The sequence below is a fragment of the Diceros bicornis genome, chromosome 15 (assembly GCF_020826845.1).
Source record: "Diceros bicornis minor isolate mBicDic1 chromosome 15, mDicBic1.mat.cur, whole genome shotgun sequence".
NCBI lineage: Eukaryota > Metazoa > Chordata > Mammalia > Perissodactyla > Rhinocerotidae > Diceros > Diceros bicornis.
The window spans coordinates 27445040-27464909 of record NC_080754.1 but is presented as its reverse complement, the minus strand read 5'-3'; the positions used below and the strand labels follow the sequence as shown (position 1 = coordinate 27464909).

At 36.4% G+C, this 19870-nt stretch overlaps 2 protein-coding genes across 2 annotated transcripts in view; both read left to right on the top strand.

The window, feature by feature from the left end:
- Positions 1-15356, top strand: part of RNF168 (ring finger protein 168) — a 29381-nt gene extending 14025 nt beyond the window's left edge. The window contains exons 3-6 of the mRNA XM_058556022.1: positions 727-906; positions 3577-3698; positions 11013-11094; positions 13348-15356. Coding sequence (XP_058412005.1) covers positions 727-906; positions 3577-3698; positions 11013-11094; positions 13348-14304 — 1341 coding nt within the window. The 3' untranslated portion in view covers positions 14305-15356. The remainder of the gene's footprint in view (positions 1-726; positions 907-3576; positions 3699-11012; positions 11095-13347) is intronic.
- Positions 15357-15459: 103 nt separating this feature from the next.
- On the top strand, positions 15460-17666 carry LOC131414823 (calmodulin-1-like). The gene has a single exon (XM_058556023.1). It carries the CDS (start codon positions 15994-15996, stop codon positions 16441-16443), a length of 450 nt encoding a protein of 149 aa, XP_058412006.1. The 5' UTR covers positions 15460-15993; the 3' UTR covers positions 16444-17666.
- The last annotated feature ends 2204 nt before the right edge of the window (positions 17667-19870 follow it).

Here is a 19870-nt window from a genome sequence, read left to right as displayed (position 1 = left end):
AGAAGTTCTTTGATAAACTTTCCCTCATGTCCCTTTCACACAAATTGGATCAAGGAGTTATTCTTGAGTCAAATCCTTTGGATTTCTAAAGCAGTTCTTGTACTATTTCAGGAAGTATCGTTTAAGTGACCATAAGCTTAGCCTTATGTCCTAGTTTGAGTCTCCACTCTGTCACTTACTGATCTAAGAAAGTTATTTGCTTTCCTCTGTCTGTTTCCTCATCTATAAATCATATAATGACCATTGTGATTGTTTCTTCAGCAACCGCTACACTCCTGCCCACTGTGTTTGGGGATTCATCCCAACCACAGAGATAGGCCTTGATAGTCTAAGTCAGTTTTTATCATACCATCCACTTTGCTAGGGTTTAGTTCAGAAACCTAGGCCTAAATTAGTCAGCACATGGCATTCTGTTAACTGAGGAAAAGATTACCTAGAAACATTTTCACAGATGTTGCAACAGTGTGGTAGAAAATGTGATAAGGACTGAGGCAAGGAGGGATGAGGGTTTGATCAAGGTTTCATAGGGCTGACTGGGGAAGGCTTCCTGAAAGAGACTCCTTGGATTATTCTGCAGGTGTTTGCCTCTCCTGATTTGTACTTCATTTGAGATATTTTAATTCCTGCCAATTTGTTCTTTTTTCACTTTTACTATTCTTATTAAGAAATACTGCAAGTATACTAAAAAGTTCAGAGAAGGATTGTTCTTTATTAATCATTTCTAAGGTGGAAGCTGAGCGACGAGCCACTGAGGAAGAAGAAAACAAAGCCAGTGTGGAATACATACAGAGATTATTGGCAGAGGAGGAAGAAGAGGAAAAAAGACAGGCAGAAAAAAGGCAGAGAGAGATGGAAGAACAACTGAGAGGTGATGAAGAACTGGCAAGAATGCTAAGCATTAATATTGTAAGTTTTAGGAGAATACGTCAAAGCATTAACATTTCTATTGCTTTGACTGTGTGGTTTTCAAAGATCTGAAGAAGGGTTCACCATAACTAGAAGCGATTTCTGACATATTTGCCCTACTTAAAACAAAGCTTTTTTGCATATTGTTACATATTTCTTCTAATCCAAGTATACTTTAAAAAAAAAACTTTTTTTATACGTTGTTAGTAAATTCAGATTACATAGAAAAGCTAGTCTATGAAAAATAAAGGCTTCCTTTCCCCCTACCACCTCTCCTCTCCCATTCCTCAAAGATTAGCACTATTGATATTTCTTAACTTTTTTTCTTATTCACTAAGAAGGATGTATCAATCGTACTATTTTTTTCCTTTTTTCACTTGATATATATTAGAGATTTTTCGTATTACTACATATAATCTATCTAATTCTTTTTAAGAGTGGCATAATATTCCATTATATGGATGCAAATCACTGTTTGAAAGGGAAGCACATTAAATTCTTAAGTAATATATTAAACGTGGATTTTATTATCTTGCTGTAGTTAAATTACTGCTTAGGGGAAAATGAATGAAAGAAAGGATGATAAAACGTGTACTTTAAGACCAAAGAATACAGTGAGACCCAGTGATTTGAAAGAACCTGGCAGAATCACTTGGGGTTGTTTTTTTTTTTCCTCCCCAAACCCCAGTGCATGGTTGTACATCCTAGTTGTAAGTCCTTCTAGTTCTTCTATGTGAGCCGCCGCCTCAGCATGGCAGCTGACAAGACGGGTGGTGTGGTTATGCAACCGGGAAACAAACCCGGACCACTGAAGCAGTAAAAGCACCGAACTTTAACCACTAGGCCATCAGGGCTGGCTCTGGGGTTCTTTTTATTTTTATTTATTTGTTTATTATTATTTATTTTTTTTGGTGAGGGAGATTGGCCATGAGCTAACATCCATTGCCAATCTTCCTCTTTTTGCTGAGGAAGATTAGCCCTGAGCTAACATCTGTGCCCATCTTCTTCTATTTTGTATGTGGGACACCACCACAGCATGGCTTGATGAGTAGTGTGTAGGTCCTTGCCCGGGATCCATACTCATGATCTGGGATTCTTTTTAGATACAAACTCCCATACCTGTTCTAAAACTACTGAATCAGAATCTCTGGGGATGAGATTTAGGGCATCCCATTACCAGAGGCATCTAGAGAAGTCTGACGTGCATTCAGGTTTGAGAGCCTCTAAAAATAATTATTCTGCTTTCAAACAACAAATATCGTAAAGTATACTTACCAAAATGAAGTATATCTAGATTGAGTTTTTTTTTTTTTTCATTTTTGTGAGCGGCCTACCATTCATATTAATATCGCCAAATTTTAGATTGTATGCCCCTTTTTATATATACTTTCTTTTTAAATTTAAGTAGAATAGCTTTGGAAAGGTATACAATCAGGAAATTAAATAAAAGACATTGGCCAATAAAATAACAAATGGGATAGGAAAGAAAATATGTCAAAGAGGAGAATCTAGGATAATTTTTACGTGTCTTTCAAGTCTATTGTTCTAATCTTTCTTGTTTTCACAGGGATTATAAGAGTAGGTCTGTTGATATTTTAGAAGAATTTTTGGTTTACTTGTCAATGTAAATAATCCATAATCAATCTATAAATCAGAACTGGGGTGAGTTTATTATGAACCAGGTCTGAGACTATAGCCCTGGGGGCTTCCTTCCCCAAGGAAGGAAGCACTCCAAAAAAGTAGGGTGTACAGAGTGGTTATAAACTATCTTTGAACAAAAAGCATACGTTACATGTGATAGGAATGGCCCTTTTACGACAGTCATGGGATTGCTTTGCTGGTACAGCAGGTCATCGGTCACAAAGTGAACACAGCAGGAGGGTAATTAATTCTTAGTTTCCAGGAAGAAATGGTTATCCTTAATGAAATGCTGATATGGGGGGGAAGCCACATCCCTGTCTTTACAAGCATCATTCTTGTCTTTGAGACATTGTAAATGTTTAAAGCAGATGTACAATGCATGCTCAACAGGCCATGTCAGGCCTCTTTGGAAAAACAAGATCAGACTGAATTAGTTTTAAACCAAATGGCTTCCTCATATACTCCAATATATCCTATTGCTTGTCATTTATTCATCATTGTGCAAGTTTGGTGGTCCAAGGCCAAATGTCTACCACTACGAATTGTATTAATTTTTCCACTAGTGTAGTAAGAAACGTATGAGGCTGGTAAAGCAAGTAAATATTCATGATATTTATTGGTATGCCCTTAGATTCCCAAATTATTTTTACATAAAACTAACTTTTATCCCAGGTATGTCCACAGCTCTTTGAACTTCCCCCTATAGATTAAGGTAGTAATAATTATATGAATAACTATTCACTGGAAAAATTAACAGACATTATCAGCTAATGAGACTAGTAGCATGATGCCCTTTGTGCTTTATAATGTAGAGTAAAAATGCAATTTATTTAGACCAACTTGGATGGACTTAATCTTGTTTATAGTAGTTTTTGCATGGTCAGTATTATTCAAAGGATGTGTAGAATTTAAATGTGAGCATAATTGCTGAAAAATTTTGTTGTGGATTCTGAATTAGTCAAATTAATAGCTTATTTTATTATAAAATTCTTTTTAATAATGTCTATTATGCTTTTTCTGTTGTTCAAGAACAATTTCTGTGAAAAAAGTGTCTTGGCGTCTCCCTTGAATTCCAGAAAATCTGATCCAGTCACAATCAAGTCACAAAAGAAAAGTAAGAACAAACAGACAAACAATGGAGATATTCAGAAGTAAGTGAATATGACTATTTATCAATTATATATTGACCATCTACTGTAAGCCAGTGTTTTTTTTTTTGCATATAGTCCACTGATTATCAAAATTTGGTCCATGAACTCTGCCTGAAAATCCTCCAGTTGGTCTGAGATTGATATAAAGTGAAAATAAGAAAGCTACTCACATAGCATAGATTCCTGGCTAGCACGAAGTGAGATGGGAAGCCTGTTTTTATCCTGATTCCACAGGATTTCCATGTTGTTCCCATTTTCTCAAAATTAACCAGTTGGATTTCTTTTTCTCTTGGTTTAGATTCAGGTGAGGAAAGCTGGTCCTGTATAAGGTCATTCTCATTGAAGGAGTTTACAATTTGGCATTTAGCTCATTCCCCCACCCTCTTTCCCACTTTATGCTTTACATTTCTTTTCTGCTGTGCAAACAGCATGAGTCAGGTAGTCAACGGTGGAGTGGTAGAGTCATAAAGATGACTTTATGAGGATATAGGCTTTCCCATAGTAATTAACAGATGGAAAAGTTTAAGAACCACAATCCAGACTTCAAAAACATGTAAGGGCTTTTGGTTCAACTGAGTAAATATGTACAGGTAATTTGCCTCCTTGCAAAACTCATAGAAATTTTGGGTTTGGGGTGGTGGGGATTTGGGGCATGGAGACGGACATTTGAGAGGGAAGACAGTTAAATGAGGTGGCTGCTATTAAAAGAAAAAAACGGGCCAGCCCGGTGGTGCAGCAGTTAAGTGTGCGCACTCCGCTTCAGTGGCCCGGTGTTCACAGGTTCAGATCCTGGGTGCGCGCCGATGCCCTGTTTGTTAAGCCATGCTGTGGCGGCGTCCCATATATAGTAGGGGAAGATGGGCACGGATGTTAGCCCAGGGCCAATCTTCCTCAAGAAAAAAAGGGGAGGATTGTCATCGGATGTTAGCTCAGGGCTAGTCCTCCTCACACACAAAAAAAGAAAAAAACAGATGTGTCAATATCAATACTATTAATGCTGATATTATACAAAGCAGAAATCGAGAAAAATCATTAAAAGGAGAAAAGCAGATATTTCATATCGATATAATATTCTGCTTAAAGGATATATCTGTCATGAGTCTTCATGTATCTAAATACACTTTGAAATATATAAAGATAAAAATTACTAGAAATACAAGAATAAACTGATGAACTTAAAAGTAGGAATTGAGAAACTAGTGGATTAAAGTTAAAGCAAAGTTAAAAACAGATGAAGTCTAGTCTCTAGAATAAAGAATTCTTATATAACTTAACAACAAAAGATAACCCAATTTAAAAATGGGCAAAGGACTTGAATAGACATTTCTCCAAAGATGTAAAAATGGCCAGTAAGTACACGAAAAGATGCTCAACATCATTAGTCATTAGGGAAATGCAAATCAAAACCACAATGAGATACCATTCATACCCCCTAGGATATTGTTATATTATTATTTTCCTAAAAAAAGGAAAACAAGTGTTGGCAAGGATGTGGAGAAATTGAAATCTTCTACATTGCTGGTGGGAATGTAAAATGCTGCAGCCTCAATGGAAAACAGTTTGGCAGTTCCTCAGAAAGTTAAACAGAATTACCATATGACCCAGCACTTCCACTCCTAGGTACCCAAAAGAATTGAAAAACAGGTATTCAAACAAATACTTGTACACAAATGTTTGTGTCAGCGCTTCAAATAGCCAAAAGGTGGAAACAACCTGAATGTCCATTGAGGGATGAATGGATAAACAAAATGTGCTATATCCATATAATGAAATATTCATCAGCCCTAAAAAGGGGTGACAAACTGATACATGCTGTAATGTGGATGAACCTCAGAAACATGCTAAATGAAAGAAGCCAGACACAAAGGGTTACATAGTATATGATTTCATTTATGTGAAATAGCTAGAATAGGTAAATCTGTAGTGACAGAAAGCAGATTAGTAGTTGCCAGTGTCTGGGGAAAGGTGGGAATAGAGAGTAACTGCTTAATATATACAGGGTCTCCTTTGGGAATGATGAAAATGTTTTGGAACTAAATAGAGGTGATGGTTGCACAACTTTGTGAATGTACTAAATGTCACTGAATTGTACACTTTAAAATGATTCATTTTATGTTATATGAATTTCACCTCAAATTAAAAATGATTAACAAAAAGATTACTAAAGTGTTTGAAAATTAAGAAAAACTACTAACTCACTCATTGGTTAAAGAATAAATCTTGATAGAAATATAAAACTGAAAATATTACACATCAGGATTTCTGAGATATGGCTGAAGTGATATTTAGAAGGCTTTAAATGCCATATCAGAAAAAGAGGAAAGGCTGAAAATATATCTAAAATGACAATTCCTGAAATATATTGCTGGCTTAGAAAATGAATCCATGCAAGTTAATGTATTAACTGTTTAAATGTGAAAAGCATGGGAATGATAATTCTTAATAAAGTGGGAATAGAAAGAAACTTAACCTGTTAAAGGATATCTACTAAAAAATTTATATCAGATATCATACTTTATGGTAGAAAATTGGAATCATTCCCCTTTGGGTGGCCTACTAATTACCACTTCTATTCAGTGTTATGCTGGAGATTTCAGTCTGCAAGGTAAGACAATAAAAGGAAATAAAAGATATGACCTTGGAAAGGAAGGAAAAAGAAGCTATTGTTATTAGAAGTGGAATAATTATATAGAAAATCCAAGAGTTCAGAGATACATTTTTAGAATTAATAAGAGTTTAGCAAGTTTGGTAGATATATAGTCTGTACAAAAAGTCCATTGCAAATGTGACTTTAGTAAAGATTCTGTTTATAATAGCATCAGAAAATAAAAAGTACTTAGAAATAAATTTATTGAAAAGTCTATAAGATCTTATGGAGAACATTATAAAATTTTACTGTTGTGTTATATTTACTATTAAGAAATATGCAAGTATACATGGATTGAAAGATGTCTAATATCATAATATTGCTAAATATCAGATCCCCCAAACTGATCTATAGATTCAATGCAATTGAAATAAAAACCCCAACCTTTTTTTTAACTTGACATACTGATTTTAAATTTTAAATGGAAGAGAAAGGGCCTTCAGATACTCCTGAAAAAAAATAAAAGTTGTGGTGGAGGGATGGATGCTTCAAATTTATAGTAAGTAAACACATGTGATAATTGCACAGAGATGGGTAGGCAAAATGATTGAGGCAACGTAATAGGTAGTTTAGAAACACAACACAGTGTATGGAACCTTTACGAGAGCTTTTGTGTTTTTGAAATATGTCCACAAGTTCTTTGATATTTCTCCTTTAAAAAGAGGAAGCCCAATTCCCGTCCTTTGAATGTGGGCTAGACTTAATTATACAAATAGAATTACCAGAAGGGACATTGTACACTTCACGGACTATGTCCTAAAAGGCACTGTGACTTTTCTCTTTTGGATTACTTGCTCTGGGCGAGTTAGCTGCCATGTTGTGAGCAGCCCCATGAAGAGGCCCACATGGTAAGGAACTGAGGCCTTCTGCCAACAGCCAGTAAGAACTGAGACCTCCAGAATAGCTTGTGTGAGTGAGCCTTCTTAGAAGGTGATCCTCTAGCCCCAGTCAAGCCTTAAGATGACTGACCAACATTTTAACTGACTCTCATGAGAGATCCTGAGCCAGAATCATCCAGTTAAGCTGCCCTTGGATTCCTGACCCTCAGAAACCGTGTGAGATACTGTTCGTTGTTTTAAGCCACTAAGTTTTGGGGTACTTTGGGTAACTAGTACAGTAGTTGTCACTGCTGATCAGTGGGAAAAGGATGAACTTGTCAATAAATGCTGCTGGGACAATTGATTATATGGGGAAAAAATGAGCTTGGACCTCTACTCATACTATATATATATACTAAGGTGAATTAAAGACCTGTATGAAAACGGCAAAACCATAAAACTTTAAGAAGACAATGAAAGGGATATCTTTAGGGAGGGAAGTTTTTTTTGTGTGTGTGAGGAGATCAGCCCTGTGCTAACATCTGCCAATCCTCCTCTTTTTTGCTGAGGAAGACTGGCCCTAGGCTAACATCTGTGCCCATCTTCCTCTACTTTATATGGGATGTCGCCACAGCATGGCTTTACAAGTGGTGCGTCGTTGCACACCCGGGATCCGAACCGGCGAACTCCGGGCCGCCGCAGCGGAGCGCCTGCACTTAACCACTTGCGCCACCGGGCCGGCCCCCTAGGGAGGGAAGTTTTAATGAGCAAAACATAATTAAACTATAATAAAATTAAGGATGTCTCTGTCAAAACACCTTTAGAGAATAAAAAGATAAGCTGCTATCTTCAAGAAATTTTAACTTATTTACCTGAAAAAAGATTACTATTAAAGAATACCCACCTATGAGTGAGGGGAAGGTTAGTAGAAAAATAGGCAGAAAACTTTGACTTCACAGAAATTAAAACCTGAAAGCTAATACATATGAAAAGAACCTTATTAGTAATCAGGGAAATGCAAATTAAACTTACAGTGAGGTAATATTTCATACTCCCCCTATTGGAAAAATTAAACTGTGGAATATTAAGTGTCGTAGAGGATAAGAAGCACTTAACACACTTCGGAGGAGTGTAAAAGGTTGATGCTCTATGACTCTGGAGTATAGACATTAAAAAAACCCTAGAAGACATGTACAGGAATGTTCCCAGCAGTACTATTCATAACAGCAAAGAGCCAGAAGCACCCATATGGCTAACAGTAGAATGGAGTACCATCCAGCAGTGAAAATGAATTCTAACTAAGAAAAACATGCATGATTCAGGAGAATGTTGGGTGGAGAAAACAAGTTGTGGAAGAATACATGTGATGTGATTCCATACACATAAAGTTTGGAATCATCCAGCACTAAGCAATACAGTGTTTAGGAATACAAATGTGTTGTAAAACTTGTTAAAAACAAGAAATAAGAAACTAAGGATACTGTTTGTCTCTGAGGTGGGGGACAAAGAAGGGGCCTCATAAGGGATTTTAAAATCAATGATTTTTTCCCCCTTTAAATCAGGTGATAAGTGTAAGGGTTTTCATGGTAATGTAAATTTTTAAAACTTTTTTTTTAAGTATAACATACATACATTAAAGTGCAGTAATCTTAAGTGTATTTTTTGGTGAATTTTTACATATGTATAAACCACGCTCCAGATTAAGATAACAGAATATTTCCAAAAGGTTCACTCGTGCCCTTTCCCAGTCAGTATCCCCTGCCCTGTAACCGTTATGTATTGTGATTCTTACAAGTATTTTGTAACTATTTCTCTTGTAAACTGTTTTCAGGGGGTAGACCTACATATACTCTCTTAGAGAGATCTTTAAGACATAAGTGAAAAAAGGAAATCACAGAAGAATACGATTGCTTTAAGAGATAGTGTGTGTACTATATAAAATTCATATTTTTAAAAAGAAATTGGTGGGCCGGCCCCGTGGCTTAGCAGTTAAGTGCGCGCGCTCCGCTACTGGTGGCCCAGGTTCGGATCCCGGCTGCGCACCGATGCCCTGCTTCTCCAGCCATGCTGAGGCCGCGTCCCACATACAGGAACTAGAAGGATGTGCAGCTATGACATACAACTATCTACTGGGGCTTTGGGGAAAAAACAAAAAACAAAAAAAAAGGAGCAGGATTGGCAATGGATGTTAGCTCAGAGCCGGTCTTCCTCAGCAAAAAGAGGAGGATTAGCACGGATGTTAGCTCAGGGCTGATCTTCCTCATGAAAAAAAAAAGAAGAAGAAAGAAATTGGTTACATATGAGGAAGCAAATAGGAATGGAAAGGGGTGATGACATATATTTCATACATTTCTGTTAATTTTTTTAGAATGAGCATGTATTCTTCATACATTACTTGGTTATTATAAATAAAGAATATCCAGGAGAGTTCATGAATCTTCACTGATTATGTTGATAGGTATCTGATCACATTTTGTTTTGTTCTCTGCTTATGGATTTTAAAACAACTATTATGCTATAATAATTCTATCTTGTTAATAATGTACTTGGTAACTAAGATCCAACATTGTCAGAAGGGATTCTTCAGCTCTGGAAAACAAAGTTAAAATGAGACTAAGCCTGGAATCTTTTTTTCTCTTATCAACTGAAAAGGTGGTTCTTGTTCTTAGAAGTTTGCAGAGTAAGTATTTAGGTTGATGCAACTAAATATGCGGTTTAGATACTCTAGTTTATCTATAAGCGATATTCATTTGTTCTTTTTTTTTTATTATTGTGGTAACATTGGTTTATCGCATTGTATAAATTTCAGGTGTACATCATTATACTTCTGTTTCTGCATAGATTACATCATGTTCACCACCCAAATACTAATTACAGTCCATCACCACACACATGTACCTAACCATCGCTTTCGCCTTCCTCCCTCATTTGTTTTTTATATGAGATCTTTGTCTAGATTTTATTTTATCGTTCTATGTGCTATTCATTGGCGCTTTGGACACAATGGAACTTATGGTTTTTCATATTATTTGCAATCAGAGATTTTTTCCTTCAATTTTAAAAATAAAAGCAAAGTGTTCTTTGAAAATCACCTAGTTACCACCATTTGAAGACAGCCAACATTTTGGGAGATTTCTGCCATTTTTAAGCATAGGTGTGTGTATATTTCGATTTTTTACAATTTTTAAAATATTCCTACCATCTTGTAACCTGTCCTTTTATTCTCATTTCTTTTACAGCATTTTCCATTATATTACAAACTTCATATTTTCAGCAGCAAACAGCCTTTTAAAGGTGCTTAGAAATTTAGGGATATGCTCTTATGCTGATATATTGATATATCTGTTTGTCGCTAAGCAGACAGTTGATATAAAATGTGTATATGATAAAATCTCTTTTCCCAAATGGTAAAGAATCTAATCATGGACCCTTTCCCAATAGTAGAGATAAAAATGTAGAATTTCTGTCATTAAAAAGAAACTAACATATCCTTTCTCCTGGTTTAAGGAGAAACCATTTCCATTACTTTTGGGAAGACGATAAAGTCTTCCATTGTTTTGATGCTATCTTTTAGATTTTTTTTGAGAATTAAGAAATGTTTAGATTTGACTTATACTTCCTTTTCTGCTATTTTCACTACAATATCAATACTCAGCCTTTTAAGTTTTGGTTTGGTATTAGACCAAAATACCTGAGACAAGGAGATGGAATACACTCTTTTTGATAAATCAGCCGAGCAGCAAACCAGACAACCTTTGGCATAAATAGCTAATCTGGCTTTATTATATTGAGTACATACCACTTGTCTTTCAAAGCATTGAAACTTTGGTAAACTATTTCTTTTTTAAGATATTTGTCACCTAAATCTCAATTTGGGTCAGCATCACAGTCCGAAGTTATACAAGAAGGCAGGAAAAACTCCATGTCTAAGGTATGTGGATGCTAAAGATGTTCTTAGTTTGGCAAGTTTACTAATGCTATACATAGATTGTTTATACTTATAGTTTCCTAACTTTTTTTTTAAGTCAATATAGTAAATGGAACACCCTTTCTTAGTCATCTTAGGCTCAACTAGACTAGGAGTCGGCAAACTGTTTCTCTAAAGGGCCAGATAGTAAATATTTTAGGCTTTGCAGGCCATGTGGTCTCAGTTACAGCTATTCAAGTATGCTGTTGTCGTGTGAAAGCTTCCACAGACAATATGTAAACAGATGAGCTTGTCTTTTTCCGGTAGAACTATTTACAATAACAAGCTGCAGGCTGAATTTGGTCCATGGGCCATAGTTTGTGGATCCCTGACTTAGATAATCAAACTCACAAAACTAAATAGGCTACCCCCGGTACCAGCTTCACTTGAAAGGTTATAGGATGCGGAACAAAGCACGCTAGCCGGGCAGCACCAGGCATGTCTGCTCAGCAGGCATCCTCACTGCAGAACTCCTAATTGACGGCCTGGAAATGAGACCACGCAGATGAGTGTAGTAACCACCCTGGCTTAGAAGCCTCATGCCCTGTAAGAGTCAATTATGCATTGTAACAACTCATGAGTGCAGCTTCCCTGGGGTCCTTGTAAGGAACTCACCTAGTCAAAAGAGTTATAAGTCACAGAAGCCCCAAGCTTTGGCTTCCTGCTAAGTGTTTATAGATCACTCAGTTCTCCTGGTACAGATGCAGTTCACCAATAAGGATCATTTTTCCCAGAAGCTATGTAGCCTAGTAACATAGGTGACATTGCACCTTTATCAGGTTTCCAGGAAAATAGAACTAGGAAAGGTGAGTTGACACCAAGGTGGATTTCCTACATAGAAGTTTTGTTAACGTTTTACTCCTGAGTTCCTAAAATTTTTTGAATTCGGCTAGGTGGTTTTTTAGCACCTGACATTTAATAGACATTTACTAGGTGCCAGATAATGTATGTATTTCCTTTGATCTTGATGACAGTCACCAACTCTATAAGGTAGGTATCCTTCTGGTGCCCATTTTACAGTTGAGAAAACTGAGGCACACAGAGACAAGAGACTTGCCCAAAGTCCCTTTAGAGGTAACAGAGGGAGGAATCAAGTCCAGATGGTCTGGCTCATACTGGAACTGAGAGGATTGATGGAAGAAGCAGTGTAGGGCTGGGATATTTTTCCTACCCTGCTGTTCATATTCACAGCAAAACTAGGTAAGCAACCTAGAATTTGCCCAATCCAAACCATACTGATTCATAAGAAATGCTATCAGGAATGATAAATGCAAAGTAGGTAAAAGAACAGATTTAAGGTCTCCAACAACAAGGAGTAATGTTTGTTCTGAGACAAATTCTCATTGAAGCCTTTCTTCTTCAGGTTTTCCCATGGTCAAAACTAATCCTAGGTCTTGACCTCTAAGTGAGAAGAATTATTATACTGGCTAAAGCAAGGGTTCTTAACCTAAGGTCTATGGTTAGAATCCAGGGAGTATATATGAACTTAGATAGAAGAAAAAATTTATCTTTACTTTCGCCTAACCTCTCACTTTTGTGTTTCCTTTAATTATGAATTAGACAGCAAAGCTATTATGCTTTTAACAGAACCTGTGACTTCGACATCAATAGAAAGCACAGATTTTATCACATTATATTTGTTGCAGATCTCTTGAAATATCATTTATACTCATCCCTACTTCAATATTACGTTATTAGACTTGCCACTAGATCTTATTTAATATATTAATAGATACACATTATTACATCATAAATCTTAACATCTTAATAATTGTGCTGCAATATAAATCGTTCACTTTGTAATCCTATGTATATATATTTTTTATTTAAAAATATTCTCAGAAGAGGTCTCTGAGCTTCACCAAAGTGCCAAAAGAAGGAGAGTCCGTGACACAAAGGGGTTAAAAACCCCTGGGCTGGAGGAAGCTTGTAAGGTGAAAGAGAGGTCAGGTTATGGTGGCAGCTCTTGGCCATATATAGAATCTAGTTTGTGGGGTTTAATCTGTAGGTTCTCATGGGAGTGAAAATGAAGGAATGCCTTAATCTAAATTGGCACTCAGAATAAAAATACTATTAAGATTAATATACCTTATTAGTATTAATAATAACTACTGTATAGTGACAACTCTGCTATAGTATCAGTGTAATTAATTAGACTTATATATTATGACTTGATATTTTCCCCTGCTTGACTCAGTCGTTTTCTGTTTTCTACAGGAAACTGACAGTAGTGATGTAAAGAGCCCTACATGGGAAGACACAGAAATTGATGAAGATATGCCAACACTTTCTCCGCAAATATGTCTTGAAATTCAAGAACAAGGTACAAAGTCTTTCGTAGAGTCACCTATGCCTCAGTTATGTGCTAATGGTATGGAATGGTGTCTTGAAGGAAAAGTCAAAACAAGACCAAGCAATCATGATAAAGAGTTGTGTGTCATAAATCATGAGGGACCTAAAGCCAGAGTTCCCTGCTCTAGAGAAGCTGCAGATAAGCCTTGTGGCAAAACAGAGAGTGGGTGCACTTTATCAGATCAGACACAGATAACTGGAAATAACACAGTTGAGACAGAAAATGAAGAGTCTCACCTGATCAATAAAGGTATTTCCAAAAGAAAAAACCAGGAATCCTCATTTGAAGCAGTCAATGATCCATGCTTTTCTGCCAAAAGAAGGAAAATGTTCCCCAAAGGTTGCTTAGATCAAGAGGAAACAGAAACCAACTTTACCCAAAAACTGATAGATTTGGAACATCTACTTTTTGAGAGACATAAACAAGAAGAAGAGGACAGGTTATTTGCGTTACAGCTTCAGAAGGAGGAGGATAAAGAACAGATGAAGCCAAACCGGCAAAAAGGATCCCCAGATGAGTATCAGTTACGTGCTGCGTCCTCACCTCCAGAAAAATTGCCCAGTGGACAGAGGAAGAATTCCAAAGATGGGAAGTTCAAAAGGCAAACTGATAGAGAGTATTTAAAACCTCGAAGAGGCTCAAAAAATGAAAATTGGCAACCTTCTTTTGAGATCCAGTTGAAACGTTCAGTTAATGTTAATGGAAGAAAGATGCCAAATTCTACTAGAGATAATTGTAATGTATCTAAAACCGCTCATTCCTTACAGCCTAGTAAGTCACAGAAAAGTATTTTTCAGATGTTTCAGAGATACACAAAGTAATGCATGAGTAAAGGGAGTGTGTTATAATCTAGTAAACTGGATTGTGAAGCTCTCTCTTCAATCATAGAATCTTTAACATTTTTTCATTAATTATGGTCTGTGGGCACATTCATTGTTCTTAATTAAAGGATTGTGTGATTACAAGGGAGGAATATACAGATGTGTTTCTGCCAAACTCAGTGGTAAGCAAGAGTCCTAGCCTTTTTTTTTTTTTTTAATAACTGTGATATACTAAGTTTGGTAATCCTTATGGATATAAAAATGCCTTTGCCAACCCAAGAGATCCTCAAGTGCCATTCTGAATCTTGCCAAAAAGTGCATGCTTTATGGCCTTTGTTCACCTTTTTGTCCTGACTAGTAATCAAAGCAAGATTATACTATATCAAGTAGTTAAGGAATCCAGGCAGGGTTTAAAATCGAAGTTTTTTTGCTACTTTCCCATATGTTTGCAGAGCACTTGAAATGCATCTTCCGTAACATTAAAGTTTCCATCTCCACTTTAATTTAAGCATTATAGCATTTTCTTTCATTTAAAATGGTTAAGATCAATGTGAAATCAGAAATATCAGAGTTTTCTGGAAAATGAGGAATTAGTTGACAGAAGGGAAACTAGACTGTCGATGCAAAAGGAGTTGAGAGTTGGGATGAGGTTGAGTGGGATGAATTGGCAATTTGGAAGCATTGGAACTGAGTGGGTCATCAGAAACTGGGTCCAGAATGGAGTCGCAGCTGTAGTTTGGCAGAGCATTCTCCTTCATCCTTTCTTTGCTAATGACACAGAAAGCATTTGGGCTGGACAGCTTTTCACACCTAGTGGGTGGGTGTCAAAATCAAGATTAGTTACTACATTACCTGAAATTTTGGAAATTCACATTTCTATTAATCTCTATTCCAGAAAAAAAATGGGAATTGACTATAGGAGAGTGATATCACAGTATCCTATGTTGTGGAACCTGAGACATAACCATGTATTTATTTCCTTTTATTATCGTTTGTATTGATACTGACTTTTATTTGTATTTATGGACAGAAATAGAAAGTATTTTACTTGGGTTTCACCCTGTCTTACTGTTGAAAGTTAAATCAGAAGGCAATGATTTCATTTTGTGAAATTTAACGTAGAGACTATTAATCTTTTGTTTCATTAATATGAACAATTTTGAGCAAATGAACAACAATTTTAACGGCATTTCTGCTGATGTCCAGGTACCTATCCATTTAAGGTAAAAATATAATAAAATGCCCTAAAACTAATTCTAGCTTAAATTTGTCAATATTTTTATATATTATTAAGATTTTTTTCCTCCAAATTTTGTAAATGAAATTCTGTTTATCTGTGCATACTTGATGGCATCTACTTCAATATTGATCAGGTAATTATGGGTAGAATTCTGATGCTAATTTAAAAATGTAGTTTTCTCTTTCTCCAAAAAAAAAAGTGATGGCCCTCTGAGTAGTGATTGTGCTGAAATGTAGTCAGGAACTAACCAAATTTGTCTAAAATAGACTATAATCTGTCTTCTCATCAAACCAATGTTTTTCTAAGAGCAGTTTCACTTTGCATTTTAGGAAAGACATTGTAACTCCTCAAATTAAAAGTTATGTAATTAATTATTAGTCCCAGTAGAGCGAGGGAGCTGAGTGGTTGTGTGGTTGCATGGTTGTTGCGCCTCAGAGAGTGCTTGCAGCATGGCTGATGAACTGACTGAAGAGCAGATTGCAGAATTCAGAGAAGCTTTTTCACTGTTTGACAAGGATGGTGATGGAACTATAACAACAAAGAAATTGGGAACTATAATGAGGTCTCTTGGGCAGAATCCCACACAAGCAGAGTTACAGGACATGATGAATGAAGTAGATGCTGATGGTAACAGCACAGTTGACTTCCCTGCATTGCTGACAATGATGGCTAGAAAAATGAAAGACACAGACAGTGAAGAAGAAATGAGAGAAGCATTCCGTGTATTTGATAAGGATGGCAATGGCTGTATTCATGCTGCAGAGCTTCACCATGTGATGACAAACCTTGGAGAGAAGTTAACAGATGAAGAGGTTGATGAAATGATCAGGGAAGCAGATATTGACGGTGATGGTCAAGTAAACTGTGAAGAGTTTGTACAAATGATGACGGCAAAGTGAAGACATTGTACAGAATGTGTTAAATTTCTTGTACCAAATTGTTTATTTGCCTTTTCTTTGTAACTTATCTGTAAAAGGTTTCTCCTTACTGTGAAAAAAATATGTATGTATAGTAATTAGGACTTCATTCCTCCATGTTTTCTTTGCTTATCTTACTGTCATTGTCCTGAAACCTTATTTTAGAAAATTGATCAAGTAACATGTTGCATGTGGCTTATTCTGGATATATCTAAGCCCTTCTGCACATCTAAACTTAGATTGAGGTGGTCAAATGAGGGTATACCTGGGTTATGCCTTTTTTTTTTTTTTTTGGATGAGGAAGGCTAGCCCTGAGCTAACATCTGCTGCCAATCTTCCTCTTTTTTCTGAGAGGATTGGCCCTGGGCTAACATCCGTGCTCATCTTCCTCTGCTTTATATGGGACGCCACAGCATGGCTTGACAAATGGTGTGTCAGTCCGAGCCTGGGATCCGAAACTGCAAACCCTGGGCTGCTGAAGTGGAGTGCCTGAACTTAACCACTACACCACCGGGCCAGCCCCTTATGCCTTTTTTTTTAAGTAGTTTTATTTAGAAACTGTCAGCATGTTGTTGAAGTGTGGAGTTGTAACTCTGTGTGGACCGTGGACAGTCAACAGTATGTACTTAAAAGTTGCAGTATTGCTAAACAGGTGTATTATTAGGTACTCGTACACTACTTTTTTGTACTGGTGGTCCTATACCAGAAACATTTTCTTTTACTGTTACTTGCTTTTTAAACTTTGTTTAGCCACTTAAAGAAAATCTGCTCATGGCACAATTTTCCTCAAATCCATTCCAAGTTGTATATTTGTTTCCCAATTAAAAAAATTACAATTTTACCCCCAAAAATAAAATAAAAGTTATGCAGTGAAATCTTTCTGGAATAGTTCATGACCAAAAAGGGGGTGGGGAGTGTGATGCATTTAGGATTTATATATTTAACCACTTATTTGTCTGTGAAGAAATCTTCCTGACTAAAGTTGGCTTCAAGATAAATTTTAATTTCTCTATTAGTCTGTCTGATAGTCCTACCATGTATCCCTTTTTGTTAGAAACTATTAAATGTTTTATGTCAGTAATTAGAATGTATTGCTACTTTTTCCTTTCATTTTTGTGGAAGGGATATGAGAGTGTTTAATTTCTCAGGGAGTACTAAACCTGCACAGGTTGAGAATCTGAAAATTAAAATACTCATTAAAAATAGACTATTATGTATATTTTACCACAGTTAAAAAATACATAAAAATAAAAAGTTCTGCATAATAAAAACTACCATAAAGGAAAATTGGGAGACGTGGCAAACTGGGAAAGAAATAGATGCAGTTCATCACAAGGAGCTAATTTCCTTTATATAAAGTATCTGCCAACTAAGAGAAAGACTAACAACCCAAAAGGAAAATTAGAAAAGTGTTCCCAAGAAACATAGTTCCCAGGAAAGGAAATATAAATGGCTCTTAAATATGTGAAAAGATGCATAATAACACTTATACTAGTGCTCAGACATTTTTCCACTTTTCAGATTAGTAAAGACAGGTGATTTTTTGTGTGTATGTATGAGTGTTATTTTTCATCTTGGCAAGAATGTGGGGCTATAGACAGTCTGATATGTTGCTTACTATGAATAGAAAATGGAAAATCCCGATGGAGGTAAACTTGGCAATTCTACTTCTATGAATTTCTGAAAGCTGTCTTCAATGTATGTAGAATGACATGTACAAAACATTTTTGTATGGCATTGTTTGTAATAGGCTTAGAAACAACCTTAATGTCACATCAATAGACAATAAATGATGGTCCAATGGAATACTATACAGTAGTTAAAAAAAACCGACTTTACTGATATGAAAAGAACTATAAGATATAGAGTTAAATAAAAAAAATACAGGGGGGGAAGTCAAGATGGCGGCGTAAGCAGACTCGGAACTCACCTCCTCCCGTGGACACAGCCAATTTACAACTACTCGTGGAAAAATTACCCCTGAGACAGAACTGAAAACTGGATAAGAGGAACTCCTGCAACAACGGACAATCCTAACTGAGGTGGAAGAGGCAGAAACTCTCTTCTGGAGAGGAAAAATGCGGCCTTCACAAGCCGCCAGCTTGTCAAAACCCCAGAAAAGGAACTAAGTGAAACAGAAATGAGCAACCTACCCGACAGAGACTTCAAACTGAGAGTGTTAAGGATGCTCACTGATCTGGGGAGAAGAATAGATGAACTGAGTGAGAATGTCAACAAAGAAATGGAAGATATAAAAAAAGAACCAATCAGAAATGAAGAATACAATACTGGAAATGAAAAATTCATTAGAGGGACTCAAAAGCAGAGTAGAGGATACAGAAGAACGGATCTGTGAGCTGGACGAAAGACTAGAAGAAATTACCCAAGGTGAACAGATAAAAGAGAAAAGAATTAAAAAGAGTGAGGACAGTCTAAGGGACCTCTGGAACAACATCAAGCACACTAACATCCATGTTATAGGTGTCCTGGAAGGAGTAGAGTGAGACAAGGGGGCAGAGAATCTATTTCAAGAAATAATAGATGAAAACTTCCCTAACCTAAGGAAGGAAACAGACATCCAGGCACAGGAATCACAGAGAGCCCCAAACAAGAGAAACCCAAAGAGGCCCACACCAAGACACATCATAATCAAAATGTCCAGAATTAAAGAGAGAATCCTAAAAGCCGCAAGAGACTGTCAAGTTACATACAAAGGAAACCCCATAAGGCTATCAGCTGACTTCTCAGCAGAAACCTTACAGGCTAGAAGAGAATGGCACGATATATTAAAGTGCTAAAAGGAAAAAACTTACAGCCAAGAATACTCTACCCAGCAAGGTTATCATTCAAAATGGAAGGAGAGATCAAAAATTTCCCAGACAAGAAAAAATTAAAGGAGTTTGTCACCAAGAAACCAGTGCTACAAGAAATGTTAAAGGGACTGATTTAAGGGGAAAAGAGAAGACCACAAATAGGAAAAATTATCTATTTCCATGATAAGAACGTAATGGATACAAATGCACAAAAAAGAGGTTAGATACGGTATCAAAAACAAAAGGAGGGAGGAGGGGAGTTAAAGAGTACAGCTTTCAGACAGAGGTCAAACTAAAGTGACCATCAATTCTGTATAGAAGAAAGGAACAGAGAAGGACCACTAAAACACAGAAAAAAAATAAAAAGTTAAAAAATGGCAGTAAGTATGTACTTATCAATAGCTACTTTAAAAGTCAATGGACTAAATGCTCCAATTAAAAGGCATAGGGTGGCTGACTGGATGAAAAAACAAGACCCATATATATGCTGCATACAAGAGACACACTTCAGACCTAAAGACACTCACAAACTGAAAGTGAAGGGATGGAAAAAGATACTCCACGCAAATGGCAATGAAAAGAAAGCTGGGGTAGCA